General features: G+C 39.1%; 1 protein-coding gene across 2 annotated transcripts in view; it reads left to right on the top strand.

Moving 5' to 3' along the window:
- HADHB (hydroxyacyl-CoA dehydrogenase trifunctional multienzyme complex subunit beta) overlaps positions 1-15,805 on the top strand; it is a 36,108-nt gene extending 20,303 nt beyond the window's left edge. Inside the window, exons 6-16 of one of the 2 annotated variants that reach the window (XM_060026973.1) lie at positions 1,261-1,360; positions 4,676-4,763; positions 6,118-6,305; positions 6,645-6,825; positions 7,798-7,919; positions 10,010-10,089; positions 10,169-10,216; positions 10,925-11,012; positions 11,337-11,411; positions 12,528-12,692; positions 15,236-15,805. In XM_060026973.1, the coding sequence (XP_059882956.1) occupies positions 1,261-1,360; positions 4,676-4,763; positions 6,118-6,305; positions 6,645-6,825; positions 7,798-7,919; positions 10,010-10,089; positions 10,169-10,216; positions 10,925-11,012; positions 11,337-11,411; positions 12,528-12,692; positions 15,236-15,271 (1,171 nt within the window). In that variant the 3' untranslated portion in view covers positions 15,272-15,805. Of the gene's footprint in view, positions 1-1,260; positions 1,361-4,675; positions 4,764-6,117; positions 6,306-6,644; positions 6,826-7,797; positions 7,920-10,009; positions 10,090-10,168; positions 10,217-10,924; positions 11,013-11,336; positions 11,412-12,527; positions 12,857-15,235 lie in introns of those variants that run through there. The other variant, XM_060026972.1, reaches the window with a different exon arrangement.
- Positions 15,806-16,627: the final 822 nt, after the last annotated feature.

Here is a 16,627-nt window from a genome sequence, read left to right as displayed (position 1 = left end):
CTTGTTCCTGTTTTTGCTATGGTCCCATTAATCTTTGAGTGCTTTCTTATTTTTGGCACAAAAAGATCAGAGAGGTTCACTTTGTACTTTTCTTGCCTTAGACCTGGCCTCAGTCATTTTTTAAAAAGTTAATACCTTTAGGGCTTCCGTGGTGGCACAGTGGTTAAGAATCCGCCTGCCAATGCAGGAGACACGAGTTCGAGCCCTGGTCCAGGAAGATCCCGCATGCTGCAGAGCAACAAGGCTCGTGTGCCACAGCTACTGAGCCTGCGCTCTAGAGCCCGCGAGCCACAACTACTGAAGCCCGCATGCCTAGAGCCCGTGCTCTGCAACAAGAGAAGCCACCTCAGTGAGAAGCCTCCGCACCGCAACAAATAGTAGCCCCTGCTCGCCGCAACTAGAGAAAGCCCGCACACAGCAACAGAGACCTAATGCAACCAAAAATAATTAATTAATTAATTTAAAAAGAAAAGTTAATACCTTTGCTAGTAAATGGCATTTAGAAACCAAGTCTGAGTTCAAGATGTGCTCATTCCTACTGGAGTGTTATTGCTTCTAGTCTCTATCAGTGATCAGAACTAGAAAAATATGTTATTTAAATTGTGTTTATATTGATATTTCAAATTTAACATAACTGGGATTTTACTCTTTAATTTTCTATTTGTTTCTCTTTTCTTCTTTTTTTAAAAATATTTATTTGGTTGCACCAGGTCTTAGTTGCAGCAGGCGGGCTCCTTAGTTGTTGCATGCGAACTCTTGGTTGCAGCACACATGTGGGATCTAGTGTCCTAACCAGGGATCGAACCCGGGCCCACTGCATTGGGAGCTCAGAGTCCTAACCACTGCACCACCAGGGAAGCTCCCTCTTTGATTTTTGACTGAAAACTTTGGTTTATGTATCTGTTTTATCCTATTTCAAATTATTTTTTTTAAATTTTTTTATTGGGGTATAGTTGATTTATAATCTTATGTTAGTTTCAGGGGTACAACATAGTGATTTAAAACTTTTATAGATTATATTCCAAATTATTTATGATTCTTCCTATTTAAATTGAGCATCAGAGGTTGACTTTTTAAATTAGACTTTAATTTCTTTGATAAGGCGCCACATGCTTGTCAAATTAAGGAAAAGATCCAGTCTCTACTCTTAAATCCAAAGTTAACCTTTTAACCAAAGTTAACTGTAGTGCTTTATGTGATGATCTATGGCACTATCTTGAATGTGTGAAATGTTTCTTTGCTTTGGACTTCTGCTGGCAGGGGTTTGTTGCATCGGACCAGTGTCCCAAAGGATGTTGTTGATTATATCATCTTCGGCACAGTTATACAGGAAGTGAAAACAAGCAATGTGGCTAGAGAGGTGAGTAAAACAAACTTTGTATTGTTTAAAGATTGATAGGAGAATCAATTTGAGTTTTAATTAATAGAATTTACTCTTTAAAAGTTTTTAAAATTCATTAAAGTTATATTTGACTTAAATGTGATTTTACTACTTGAATTATTTTATATTTCAAAGAATTATAGTATAAATCAAATGATGTACACTATACTAGAACATATTTATACTGTATACCAAATCAATTATTTAAGCTGGTTTGTGATATTTTAGTTTGTTTTCTCTTAGGAAAATAGAGATTATGGCAAAGTATGGTTGATGTGACTTTTAGTAATGCTAGATATTGTGGCCTCTAACTTAAAATTTCAACATTTTATAAAGAACTTATTTCATAACACGGTTTTTGTTGGAGGCAGCCTTGCTTATTCATTTTTTCCCTTTGACTAGATGACACATAGGGCAGTTTCTTTTTTTAACTATTTCACAGGTGTTTACTTTTACCCTAGTTGGCAAAGCGCCATGTAGTGTTTATTGGGCGGCTGAGATATGACAGGCCTTGGAACTTCTGCAGCACGTTCTACAGGCATTTCATAATGAATAGTCCAAAAACATTTTCTGGGCTTTGTTTCAATTCAAAAGTGGCTATTTGGGTAAAGTTGGCTCCAAAGCACATTTCAGTGTGCTAAGCATTTTCTTTATTTCTGGTTTGTGCTTGCCATATTATTGTGTTCAGTATAGTTGGAAGGTCAGTAACTTTCACCACTGTCAGCCAAGAGAAGGGGAAACGAGCAGGACTGAAAGTATTTGTTTTGTCCCCCCTTTTTACTCATTAGTATATGTTAAGACTGCTCAAGGCCTGGTGTTACCGAAGTCCACCATAATCAGCTACTGTATATTGTAAGGGAGGCAGGAAAGAATTAAGAACAGGAAGAGAGGGGCTTCCCTGGTGGCGCAGTAGTTGAGAGTCTGCCTGCCGATGCAGGGGACGTGGGTTCTTGCCCCGGTCCGGGAAGATCCCACATGCCGTGGAGCGGCTGGGCCCATGAGCCATGGCCACTGAGCCTGCGTGTCCGGAGCCTGTGCTCCACAACGGGAGAGGCCACAACAGTGAGAGGCCCACGTACCGCGAAAAAAAAAAAGAACAGGAAGAGGGTTTTTTTTCCCTGTCCTGATTTTTTTGTTTTTCCTGGATCTTCACACTTCTAAATGTATCAAATATGACAACTTCATGAGTATATCAACATTTTCAACTTTTATATTCTGAAAAAAACAAAGTGACTCTTGTAAGAGTGCTTAAAAAGTAAATATTAAATCTGTTTCAGTTTTCTCTATATTTCTGTTCTATCCCAACACTAAAGCCATAATGCTTTTTTTTCTAAATTTTTTTCTGGAAATTTTATGTCCATATGCAAATCTCAGCTATTGATTGACATGTGGTAGATTCCCTCTCCCAGCCCTGTACTAATACTAAAGGCTAAATTGAGGGGATATATTATAAGTATGTCTCTCTATAGTTGTTTTGTAACCTAAAGGCTACTGTGACTACCAGCTAGAAAACTTTAAGCACCTGTTGTCTGTATTAATAGTGTAATAATGAAATCCTGAAAGGCTTCTGCTGCTGAGTTCCCATGAACCTGACTTCACTGAAAGGCCTCAGCATACTTCCCTGCTCTCCAACTTAACTAAGAGGCATTTTCCTCCTTTCCCCTCATTGTACTATCTAGAGCCTAAGCTTGCCTTGAGAGCTATTCAGACTTTAAATAGAAACATGTAGACAAGGTTCACCATCAACCACTTCTATTTAAAGTTCCTTCAATCTTGAGAGTCATCTGGGGCCAAGGGTGTGACACAGGCTAGAAAGGACCACGTGAGGATCAGGCCATTACAACCTCAGTGCCCTTTACACTTGCCCTACTGGGAAGCTCTCCTCCCCTTTCCCTTGGAGACTTGCCTCTCTCTTCCTTCTGGGTTGGTTTACATTGAGAGGCTGAGGTGCAGTTGCCAGCGGGTAGTTTTCAACAGAGTGTTGGGCACTTAGTATCAGGCCTCACTGGAAAGACCAGAGTAAGGTCATGTTGCATGTACACTACTGTAACACATTTCTGTCCCTATGGATTATGGTGAATGGTGGTAAATGCAGTAACTAGTATAGGTAGTATAAGTATGAAGACAAAAATCAGTTAAGAAGCAGAACCCTTTAATCTCAGCTTTGGAAACATGTTAACCTTACCAAATTATAGAAAATCTTGTATTCTGAGGATAAATAGTTTGAGAAAAAGGCCACTAAAAATTAATTCCCTTAATAGGAACCAGAATTTCATAGTAAATGATGGTGGGGGAGATGAGCTGTTGAGAGCTTTGTTTTTAAAGTGAAAATTTAATATTGTAAAAGTAAGTATTTTATTTTTGCACCTATGCATTAGTTACTTACATAAACAAAAATGGAATCAGGCATTCATTGTTTTTTTGGCAGCATAATTTACTCAATAAATAGTATAATAAAATAATAGATGTCCTCATGTCCATTTTTAGATTAAAGGAGGGCCTCAGTTTTTCTCAAGGCCCCTCAAATTACTCTCTTTTGAAGCACCTCTTGTGTCATCATCCTGACCAGTTTTCTCATTTCCAGTTGTTAACTGGTCTAACCCTTATTTATCAGAGGTTCACTTGAGGCTCAGGCAGTTTTCCAAAATTTCTTTCATCAACTTGAACTCTTGCGTGTTTGGCGTGTTTTCCAGTTCCTCTTTGCGTTGGATCACGGTGTGCTGTCTGAAATATCAGGCAGTCAGTGAAAGTAGAGACGCGTGTAAGCAGGCAGGGACCTGTGTGGGAATCTGTTCATGATGAGTCAGTTCTTCAGAAATGAGTTTCATGTTTGATGACTTTGCTTTACTACTAAGCCTTATAACTGCAGGAACATAGATCATGAGAGCCCCACACCATGATATAGGTCATCATTCCCTCAATTGTGTCTAGCAGGTTTACTTTAGGTTTACTTGCAAATTTAAACAAGTTAAAATCAAATTACATATTAATGTCCTTAAAGCTCTGAGAAAAGCATTGCTAAGAAATTAGGTGAACTGCAAGACTGTTGTAGGCTTGTATACCACACCAGAAAATGGCTACAAGGAACTTGGCAGAGTGCTTGTCAGTTAATGGCTAGACAAAAAATTAGTAAACCATTTCTGTGATGTGCTTAGTTTTATTTTAAATATTACTCTATGGATTATTGACCTCAAATCCTTTCCTGATGTACCATACAGTGAAGTATCGCTTAAAGCGCCATTTACATGTAGCACTGCCTTCCTAAGTGATGCTTTCATTCACTGTTTCCTGAAGGCTGCCCTTGGAGCTGGCTTCTCTGACAGGACTCCTGCTCACACTGTCACCATGGCTTGCATCTCTTCCAACCAAGCCATGACCACAGGTATGTTTTTTTGACCGCAGAAGGTACATGTTGGTTCTTTTTGTCTTTTATATGATCTTTAAAAACTACTCTTAACAGAAATAAATGATCTGTGTGTTTCAAAAAATAAGGTAATGTTTAAATTTTTTGTTTTTGTTTTCATTTTTGTTTTTTTTGCGGTACGCGGGCCTCTCACTGTTGTGGCCTCTCCCGTTGTGGAGCACAGGCTCTGGACGTGCAGGCTCAGCGGCCATGGCTCACGGGCCCAGCCGCTCCGCGGCATGTGGGATCTTCCCCGACCGGGGCACGAACCCGTGTCCCCTGCGTCGGCAGGCGGACTCTCAACCACTGTGCCACCAGGGAAGCCCAAAAGTTTTTGGTTTTTGACAGTAGTTCTCAACCCTTTTTCCTGCCCTCCGTACCTGAGGACCACAACCATTCTTGTAGTTTCTCCATCAGTAGTGTGGCTGGCTATCTCAGGGATTGTTTGTTGGAGGGATATTTCCAGATTTGAGGCATGAGAAGTTTATAACCTGCTAGATTTTAGTTAGGTGATTCTAATATGATACTCCCCCACGAAGATTGTGGCCTTCCTCCCTCTACCATTGTCACAGTGATAAGTCACTGCTTTAGGTGATACAACTCTTCTCCTCTACTTTTTCCCCACATCTAGGCATTTTTATAATTAGTTAGAAATTTTCCTAAAAAACGTAGCAAATCTGTGGGACATTTTGTAGCATCAACCCTTATTGTGAAAAGACAGGAAACGTGAAAGATACGGTCATCATGTGCTCTCTTAGTGACATCAAGTCCAGGTTGCCACCTAAGGGGTGGCAGGGGATAAAGCCAGAGGCAGAGATGGGGGCATTCTCCACTCCACGCAGCATGGGACCGCTTCTGGGTAAAGTGACACAATACTTGCCAGTGGCCATAAAGAGGGAAAGGGGCTGTCTGCTATCTAAAAGCCAGAATTTCTCTAGCTTCTAGTAGAAATTGAAATTCTCTTTATAGGAAAAAAGTCATTATGGAAACTAAAGCTGGGAGCATATAAAATATGCCAAAAGTTCTGGTTTAGAATACGATTTGTTTGAGAGTTGGTCCAGTGGATACTTCTGGAAGTTGATGTCCATACAGCCTGAATGAAACTTGTTTTTCTCCAGTGCGTTGAATGTATTTTTAGTCATTTCAAAAACTTACCCTAATCCCTCTGAAGAGTTAAAAACCTTAATTACACATGTTGTACAATGCTAGTAACTATCATACAATTTTTAAATCAAGAAGCCTAAATTTAAAAAAAGGAAAAGCAGCTTAAATTACCAATGACCTGTTTATCTATACAAGAGATGCTCATGTACCTGTGCCCTGTGCCCTGTAGCTGTCAACTTGATTGCTTCCGGCCAGTGTGACGTGGTCGTGGCAGGCGGTGTAGAGTTAATGTCTGACGTCCCTATTCGCCACTCAAGGAAAATGAGGAAGATGATGCTGGATCTCAATAAGGCCAAGACGCTGGGTCAGCGACTGTCTTTAATCTCTAAATTCAGATTGAATTTCCTGTCACCCGAGGTGAGAATTGTGAACGCTTACATAAAGACTTGTGTTGCCGAAGCATCCCATTGCAGAGATTTAGACTTAGGGGAGACAGCATGGGTTCAGTTATGCTCTAGCAGTTGCAGATTCTGTTAGTTACAGGGAAGGGTTAATTATTTGGTCAAGATGGAAAGAAAGAAAAAATAGTGGTTCGAAGATTTGAATTTGTAAGCCCTTTTTAGAGATGCCCTGCTCAGAAGGAACTTCCCTTGTCTTGGTCTTGATTGATAGTAGACTTTAACTTTCCCAAATAACCCTAGGTGTGGTATAGCACCTGATAACAGTGTGTCTGGTCCTGAATATCTCGTTTCCCAGCTTCCAGCAGTGGCCGAGTTCTCCACCAATGAGACCATGGGCCACTCTGCAGACCGACTGGCTGCCGCCTTTGCTATTTCTCGGCTGGAACAGGATGAGTATGCATTGCGCTCACACAGCCTGGCCAAAAAGGCACAGGATGAAGGACTCCTTTCTGATGTCGTGCCCTTCAAAGTACCGGGTAAAACAGTTTGCTTCACTTTGTAGGGGAGAATCTCTTAATGCCCTTGATACTTGTTAGGGAGTTCTGGATTTCTTCTAAAACTCCAAAGACCCCGAGTGACTTTCCAGTAAATATGATGGTTCTCTTTCCAAAACACTCAGCCTTTATTCTTAAACATGGACTCAAGTTTCAATCCTTGTTGTAACAGTAGGTAAACATTTTTTTTTAAGATTTTATTTTATTATTTATTTATGTATTCATTTTTGGCTGTGTCAGGTCTTAGTTGCAGCACACGGGATCTTTGTTGAGGCATGTGGGCTCCTCGTTGCGGCGCGCAGGCTTATCTCTAGTTGTGGCGTGCGGGTTTTTTCTCTCTAGTTGTGGTGCATGGGATCCAGGGTGTGTGGGCTCTGTAGTTGTGGTGCGCAGCTTCCAGAGTGCGTGGGCCCCGTAGTTTGCGGCACACAGGCTCTCTCGTTGAGGTGCGTGAGCTAAGTAGTTGTGGTACTCAGGCTTCGTTGTCCCAAGGCACGTAGGATCTTAGTTCCCTGACCAGGGCTGGAATGCGTGTCCCCTGCATTAGAAGGTGGATTCTTTACCACTTGACCACCAGGGAAGTCCCTGGTAAAACTTCTAAAAAGAGAAATTTTTATGTCTCCTTTAGATCTTGCAGATATGTTTTAGTTCTTATGTGCATGCCTGTTTTTAAAATTCTTCATTCATATCTCTTCTGTATAGAAGAGCCAAATGTGAATGAATATCTTAAGAAAATAGGGTTTCCTTTCTAATGTTAAATCATTTAGATTATTCCCCAAAAGTCTTAAGAATTTATTTTCAAATTTGGTAATACCTTGATAACTATAAAAGGCTTTCTTTTTAGTGAATATTGTGGTTTACATTTTATTTGTTCTTGTAATTTTTAAAGTGTATTTCTCTGGAGAAGATATATAAAGCTTGTGCCTTAGAGTTAAAAATTTCATATTTTTATAGGAAAAGATACAGTTACTCAAGATAATGGCATTCGTCCTTCCTCCTTGGAGCAAATGGCCAAACTAAAACCTGCATTCATCAAGCCCTATGGCACAGTGACAGCTGCAAATTCTTCTTTTCTGGTAACTATGTGTGCTATATGTGTTTACTAGTGATCTTTTATATTTGTGTACTCTCAATAGAAAAGCCTGAAATAGAGTTATTTGTGTGTATTATGAATAGAGACTTAAAAATACACTTCCTCATTACAAAGATAATATTAAAATAGAATTACAGTTTTTAAAGCCACAGTAGTCTCGTGACCCAGTCACCATTCTGTTACAAAACAGCTGTTCTCTTCAGGCACTTCAGCAGTCAAAAAACTTTGACTGCCTGTGCTAGGCACTGGAGATAAAATGAACAGTTTATTGTAATGTAGTGAGAAAGTGCTGTGAAGGCTATAAGCATAGACTCTTGGGGAAGATACATAGATGGGTGAGTCAAAGAGGCTTCTTAGAGGAGGTGACCCTTGCTCAGAGAATCTTGAAGGAAGAGTACAAGCCAATTCAGGTAGTGTATAAATGGCATTCTAGGCAAAAGGAACAGCAAATGCAAAATCAGGAGTTAGTTACGAGAGCAAGGACCTCTTTGGGGAAAAGCTTGGTTGGAACATAGGATATGAATACAGGGAGTCGTATAAGACTTGGAAAGTAGGCAGAGAGAGTGACGAGATACATCTCCTACCTCTGATTGTTAGAAAATTATGTTTTATGCCGGCCCGCAAATTACTTTCCTATAAGCATCGTGGAATAAATCTACCCTCATTTTCTGTTGTTGTTATTTTACTTATATGCAGGTAGCTTCATGTCCTTGCTTGGGGTTTTTTTCTTCTCCTCAATTGAATGTCCCTGCTGATTCTGCTTCTGCATGGGAGATGTGGTTTCCCTTCTCCTACTACCTTGGGTGTAGTCTTCTGGATATAGTTCATCTGGTCAATGTTTCTTTGACAGTGTAACTCCTCTACCCAGGTATACAGTCTAGAAACATAGGCAAATGTTTGACATATTTGACTTTGGTAAATGATGATTTAATGCCTGCTCTTGAGCTCGGGCAAGGGTGCCTGAAGTGGTTCCAACAGGATGATGTACCGCTCTGTAAAGCCTGAGTGGTGAAGGGCTGGTTAGGTGATTATTTCCAAAACCAAGTTGGATGATAGGGCCATATGGTATGGGTTACACTCCTGGCAGATCTGAGCCCCCTTGATTACTCGTGGGGTGTGCAAAAGGTTCAGGTTTATTCATCAAAAGTCAGAAACACGAATCGTCAGAGGTAATGCATCACAAATACATGGATTTTCAGAGGTTTTGTTAACGCACCACATTCACTGCAATTTTGCACAACTGCACATTGAATATGTTATTGATGTGATATCATTATGTATAGTCACCTGTGTTTCCAGACTTTATGCCCGCCTATCAGTAGTGGCTACATAGCCTCTTCACAGTTACTGAGTTGTAAAACTATGGTCTGATGTGGTAGAAATTATTTTGATTTTGCAAATTCTAGGGAGTAGTTTCCTTTCCTTTGGAATTTTGGGGTTTTTTTTTTTTTTTTTTGAACTCTTTTTTTGAAGCAATGGTAAAGGGCTTTTGTGAGTGGTACTTCTTTGTCCCCCAACTTCTCAGTTGTCAGTTGGAAGAAAGCACGTGGGGTAGGTCCAGAGAGGGAAGGCCATGGTTCTTATGTTCTCAGCTATCTACCTATTTCTTCTTCTCCCATTGTTATAGTCTATAAATAGAAGAAAATCACCTCGAAGCCACAGGCAGGAAGCAGCTGGGAAACAGTCCAGAAAATGTAAAAATAAATCAGTAAATAAGAGATTTTTTTGGGAGATTGTTTTAATTCATAAAATTCCTCATATTCTGCACTAAAAGCAAAAAACTTTTAGTTTATCATGAACACATATTTCTAGAGTTACCTATTCTCCTCATCCATTTTGATAATTACGGTACTTGCTGAATAGGCTCTTGTACCCTCATCTTCCAAAAGTGGGTTGGTGTGTGTGTTTGAATCGTGACCTAACGATGGATAAAATGAAAAGGTTTTGTTATATAGAGGCACTGTATAAGTGTCACTGGTTGGTAGATTAAGGAACAGGGCATAGAAGGTGGCTGAATAAAGACCACCAGAGAGGCTGCAGAATTTAACATTTTTGTTCCGGTCAACATTTCAGACCGATGGTGCATCTGCAGTGCTGATTTTGGCAGAGGAAAAAGCTCTGGCCATGGGTTATAAACCGAAGGCATATTTGAGGTAAAGTAAGTGTTGAAATAAATTACCTCTGGTTTCTTTATTTTAGTACTAGAGCTGACTCCTCTCTTCTCTTACCTAGGGATTTCGTGTACGTGTCTCAGGATCCGAAAGATCAGCTTTTACTTGGGTAGGTAGCATGTGTATCCTAGGATTATAATGAAAAATACTTGGTTACCAATGTTTCTTACATAGATTTTAAAGTACATTAAGCCCTGAGTTCATAATTGGCTTGTGAGTTGGGTTTTTTAAATAATAGTAATCTTTTATGTTGCTTTATCATTTTATAGTTTTAGAGTCTTTTCCACTTTTTCCTATACTTCTCTACTTATAATTACAATATATATACAATTTTGTATTCTTCTTTTACATTAAGATGTCATAAGCATTTTTTTCATATTGCCACACACTCTGCAACAGTCTTCAGAATAGCTTTTTATAAAAGCCTCCTAATGTTTAGACTCCTCTCCCTCCCTCACGAGGCTCTACCCTCACTAGCCTCCATTATGTCCTTTAACTAGCCATGCCCCTTCTGATGCTCTGCCCTTTGAACTCTGTGTTCTTCTAGCTCTTCACTTTATTAATTTGTCCTTCTCATTAATTGTTTACTTGCTTATTATCTATTTCTCTGAGTCCAGAATATCAACTGCAAAGGGCAGGGGCCATGTCTGTTCAGTTTAATATTGTATCACCAACACTTAATATTTGTACAGTAGAATCAGTGAGTGAGTGGAAGACACTCTGATAATTATGTAGAACTCAGTTTGGGGAATATGAAGGAGCTCTTAGGTTAAAAATTAAAGTTTTAATATTGTATCACTTATTTTTTTCTTTTCAGACCAACATATGCTACTCCAAAAGTTTTAGAAAAGGCAGGATTAACAATGAATGATATTGATGCTTTTGAATTTCATGAAGCTTTCTCAGTAAGTCACTTTAAAGACACATATCAAAGGACTATAATCGTTTAATATGAGTAAAACAAGAGTGGAGCTTTATATTTGAAGTACTGACTTACACTGCTGGGAAGGGCATGATGGGAGGAATCCAGGGCTACACACACAGTGCTAAAAAACATACCTTTTGAAGCTGTCACTTTGAGGCCCTTCAAAAGTACCAGATTGTTTCTTTGGGAAATATTCACTGAAAACTGATTTAAAGATTTGCTTAGCTTTAAAGTTAGACAAACTCAAAGAACGCCTTGAGGGACATTACTAACAAGGTCCTTATTGAGTTATTTTCCTTTCTAGGGTCAGATTTTGGCTAATTTGAAAGCCATGGATTCTGACTGGTTTGCACAAAACTACATGGGTAGAAAAGCCAAGGTAAGTTTCTGGTTAAAAATATGCTCGAGGAACTTCCCTGGTGGTCCAGTGGTTAAGACTCTGCTTCCACTGCAGGGGGGCACGGGTTCGATCCCTGGTTGGGGAATTAAGATCCTGCATGCTGTGCAGTGTAGCCAAAAAACAGCTTGAATTTCCAAAGCACTTTAATATTTGGAGCTTTAATACCTGCTAATAAAAATATGAAGAGGTTTAAAAAAAAATACATGAAGAGGAAAGCTGCTGCTGCTTCTGAAGAATGTTGTGTTTCATTACATGTATGTATTTCCTAGTTGAAAAATACCTCCTGGAAATTCTTTAGAAAAAAATAAAAGCAAGGATAAAGAAGATGTGGCACATATACACAATGGAATATTACTCAGCCATAAAAAGAAACAAAATTGAGTTATTTGTAGTGAGGTGGATGGACCTAGAGTCTGTCATACAGAGTGAAGTAAGTCAGAAAGAGAAAAACAAATACCGTATGCTAACACATATATATGGAATCTAAGAAAAAAAAGGGTTCTGAAGAACCTAGGGGCAGGACAGGAATAAAGATGCAGGTGTAGAGAATGGACTTGAGGACACGGGGAGGGGAAAGGGTAAGCTGGGACGAAGTGAGAAAGTGGCATTGACATATATACACTACCAAATGTAAAATAGATAGCTAGTGGGAAACAGCTGCATAGCACAGGGAGATCAGCTCGGTGCTTTGTGACCACCTAGAGGGGTGGGATAGGGAGGGTAGGAGCGAGACACGAGAGAGGAGATATGGGAACATATGTATATGTATAATTGATTCACTTTGTTATAAAGCAGAAACTAACACACCGTTGTAAAGCAATTATACTCCAATAAAGATGTTAAAAAACAAAAAATAAAATAAAAGCAAAATTTTAGGTTGTCTTTGTTCATCCATTCTGATGTTAGATGAAAAATAAGTGGGCCCTTGGCTTTCAGAATTGATTTAGAATCTCTTTCTTTTGCAGTAAAATAACTTGTGATTTGGCTTAAGTTAGTTACTTCCCTTTATTGCCATTACTACCTGTTAACTACGAGCCTTGTCTGATTCTTAAGTAAACTCATCTTTATATTTGTGTCTATTTTTGTGGGAGCCAGGTTGGATCGCCTCCTTTGGAGAAGTTTAACATCTGGGGTGGATCACTGTCCCTGGGGCACCCGTTTGGAGCCACTGGCTGTCGGTTGGTCATGGCAACTGCCAACAGATTACAGAAGGAAGGAGGCCAGTATGGGTTAGTTGCCGCCTGTGCAGCTGGAGGGCAGGTATGTCACAGAAGCTTCATAGGAGCTTCCAGAAAGTCATTTTCTTGGAAACAAAACAAATTCATCCAAGAATGTTTGATTTAGCTTAATTTGAAACAGTCTTAGAGCGATTTTTCTGATGACAGACAACTGGGAAAAAAGCAGCCCATTTTTGTGGGGAGGGAGTACAACTTTAATTCTGATAGTACTTTGAAAGGAAGAATCTATTTAAATCCAAGTTATTTTTTTCCCCTAAAATAATGTTTATGTTTTTTGTTTATAAAAGTTATATATGCTCCTTATGGAAATTATGAAAATACAAAAAGTATTTAGAAAATAAAATTATAATCACTTATAATCCCCTCATCAGACACTATCATTATTCACACTTCGATATATTTTCTTCTTTAATAATAAAATTTTATCCATTTATGTAGTCACCATGGGACGTTATCCATAAAATCTCTCCAAGTCTTTCTTGAGAACTGAACTATACCTTAATGGAGAATTAATTTGCCTCTGGATAACCTATTGCTCTTTAGCTGAGGAAAATTATGGTTTTCTACAGTTTTTTTCTATCTGCTTTACTTGTGTTACTGACGAAACTTCCTACAAAACTTCCTTCTTTTTTTTTTTCCCAACCCTGATGGAAACAGATTTGATTTTTCTCCAGATAACAGAAACTATCTGTTGCCGACCAAGATGAATAAGATATGTAAAAGTATAAACATCTTACATTTAAAAGCCTTTATTTATGGCTTTTTCTCAGAGACTTTGAAGAAGCAAGGGATCAGTTATTTTTAGGTTGGAATATTTTAGACTTCACAATCAGAAGTATTTTCTAATCTGTTGTAACTTCATCTACAGAAAACCATGGTAAATCAGGACTGGAGCCCTCCCTCTTATCTTTCTATGCCAAATTTAAATGCGGGAGGTAACTAGTGCATAGCGTTGTACACAGTGCATAGTCCACATAGGTTAATGTCCTTTGGTTTTGAGTGTTTGTTCCCTAATTTTTTAATCTAGCACATAGAGGATTAATAACACAATACTAGGTGCTTTTGTGGATGAACAAAGAATAATATCTAGTATTATTACTTACCTCTAGAAGTTTACAGTATAGTGAAGAAGGACATGATGCATCTTAGAAACTAGATTAAACTTGGCATTGTTTCATCAAGAGCCAAATGCGTGCTACAAACATGATTAGATCAAAGGAGGAATCCATCATTGTGGCTCAGGGTTTCTCAGCTCTGGCACTAGTAACATTTTGGGCCAGATAATTCTTTGTTGCGGGTGAGGGGACTGTGCTGTGCGTTGTAGGGTGTTTAACATGGTCTCTACCCACTAGATACCAGTAGCAAACCACCCCCCTCACTCCCCCCCACCACCCCCTGCCCCCCTGCCAACACACACAGTTGGGACAACCAGAAATATCTCCAGACATTGCTAAATGTCCTCTGGGGAGGGGAGGGAGCAAAATCACTGCCATTGAGAACCACTGATCTAGTGCAATATAAAAGATTTGGAACATGAAAACAACACAGTTGAAATAAAACAGGAGAAGGAATATTCTACCTTATTATGGGCCCTTCTAGGACAACCCCAAGTCAGTCAATCCTTCCCATCCATATTCTTTTGTTTGCTTGTGCCTGTATCAAGGTATTTAGCAGTTTGTTTTGAACTACAGTGTATGTTAGATTGAGGATACAGACCGTGTAGCAAAACTTTGTACCCACACAGTGTTCAGCTTGGTGCCTTATAAATAATAGTTTAATAAATATTTGTGGGGATTGAATTGAATCTAGAAGCAGGGAGATTAGTTAGGCTATTAACTAGTTCGATAGCAGTCCAAAAGATAGAATGACTATGATTATCAGATAGGATTTAGACTCATGAAATCATTAATTTCTATACTAGGTTTCAACTAGGGAGATAACTTGGATGTAGCACTGTGCCTAGTACTAGGAAAGGGATCTTCTGCCTTTTTACCTTTGTGGGACCTCAAATCATCATCTTCACCCGCATAGAGTAGTAAAGAAGAGACCAGGTTTTGGAATCATCTGGTTTCAAGTCCTGACCCTGTTACTTAATAGCTTTGTGGATTTGGATGAGTAACTTAACCTCTCAAAGCCTCAGTTTTCTTATCTAGGAGAGAGAGAAGGCTGTTGTTGGATTCACTGTATTGCGTTTATTTTTATACAGCTAAAAAAGCCCCTTTGGCTTATTTTAATAGTAACCACTTATGGAGCATCTACTAGGAGTCAGACTCTTCTAGATAGACTCTGATACACATGTGTATACATGTATGTGTGTGTATACATACATTGTATGCTATCTAGTGCTCACAAAAACACTTTGAAGTGGGCACCGTGAACCCCATTTTAGAGAGGAAGTTGAGGTTCAGAATGGCTAATAACTTTCCCAAGATCACACAGTGTTTGAATGGCAGAGCCAGGATTAAGTTCCAAAGCCTATATTTTTCCCATTGTTCTATGCTGCCTCTGTACTGGCTGGATTCATTGCATTTGATTGCTCTAATTGAACTTTATTTTCCTTTACAGGGCCATGCTATGATAGTGGAAGCTTATCCAAAATAATAGATCAAGAAGAGGTGACCTGGAGTTTCTGTGCAACACTCACCCTAGGCAATGCCATTTCAATGCACTATTCAGTGACATCTGTAGTTCCTAGCTCCTCTTAGGAAAACAAAATTTGTGGCCTTCTGTTAAGTACTTTGCAGTTGAGCCTTGCCAGTGTTCTGAGCTTTCCAATAATCACGGCTTATTACTCTTTCAGGAATTTCTTAGTTACCAGAATCTCTCAACAGTGATAAGTTTAAGCAATTATGTTTGGTCTCTATTTTTATGAAAGACTGAAAGAGTGGTTGCAATTTTGGAAAGAATTTAGCTGAGATTTGGAATCACCTTTGTAACATTTGCAAATTATAGCTCATTCCTATTTGTGACCTAAAGATAAATGTTTTCTATAAAATACAAACCAATGTGCCTAAATTTAACCTAATTATGGAAAGGTAATTTAGAATCTAAACATCACTGAAAATTTACAGTAAATGTTTAGATATATAAATACCATGTTGGTTAACCTTAATAAAGTAGAGAAGTATCAGAGAACCATTTGCATTGTTTTATTAGAGGTAAAAGGTGGTTCTCTTGCTTACGGACAGATTTTGCCTTGGATTACTCATTTGTAACTTCTAACCATTTTAGTCAACCATGAAGCCGCTAGGATCATAAAGAAGGTCCTGCTTTAGAATAACACCATTTTTTCCCCAGTGCCCAATTGAAATAAATTTATTTTATCGTTTGGAGATGTTTCTGTTTGCCGGGTTTAATGAAATGTAAAGAAATTTCAAAAATTTAGTCAACATACTAAAAATTCTCTCAGTTTTTTGACAACCGAACTGCATTAAATAACATGTATGCTAGTGCATTGCAGAAGCAAAAGTCTCAGTTGCAACCGTTCATGTGAATTTCATTTAGGTCTGTGAAAGTTACTGGCAATCAGAATCATACTCTAGTTCAGGGACAGATTGGGCAAGGGAGCAAGTGCTAACCTCTTAAAAGGTTATTTGAGAGTCCCAGCTTTATTTCCCCATGATTGCATTGGTGAATTCCACCTAATGTGAGTTTTTAATACTGCAAACCATTATATTTACATATCACAAGTATTAACTCTAGATAAGTTAAATATAAAAGATAAAAAGCTTTTTAAGGGGCTTCCCTGGTGGCGCAGTGGTTGAGAGTCCGCCTGCCGATGCAGGGGACATAGTTTCGTGCCCCGGTCTGGGAGGATTCCCCATGCCGCGGAGCGGCTGGGCCCTTGGGCCATGGCCGCTGAGCCTGTGCGTCCGGGGCCTGTGCTCCGCAACGGGAGACGCCACGGCAGTGAGAGGCCCGCGTACCGCAAAAAAAAAAAAAAAAAAAAACTTTTTA

This window comes from Delphinus delphis, chromosome 12, assembly GCF_949987515.2.
Source record: "Delphinus delphis chromosome 12, mDelDel1.2, whole genome shotgun sequence".
Lineage (NCBI taxonomy): Eukaryota > Metazoa > Chordata > Mammalia > Artiodactyla > Delphinidae > Delphinus > Delphinus delphis.
Note: the sequence above shows the minus strand (reverse complement) of the source record. Positions and strands in the feature narration are given on the sequence as shown.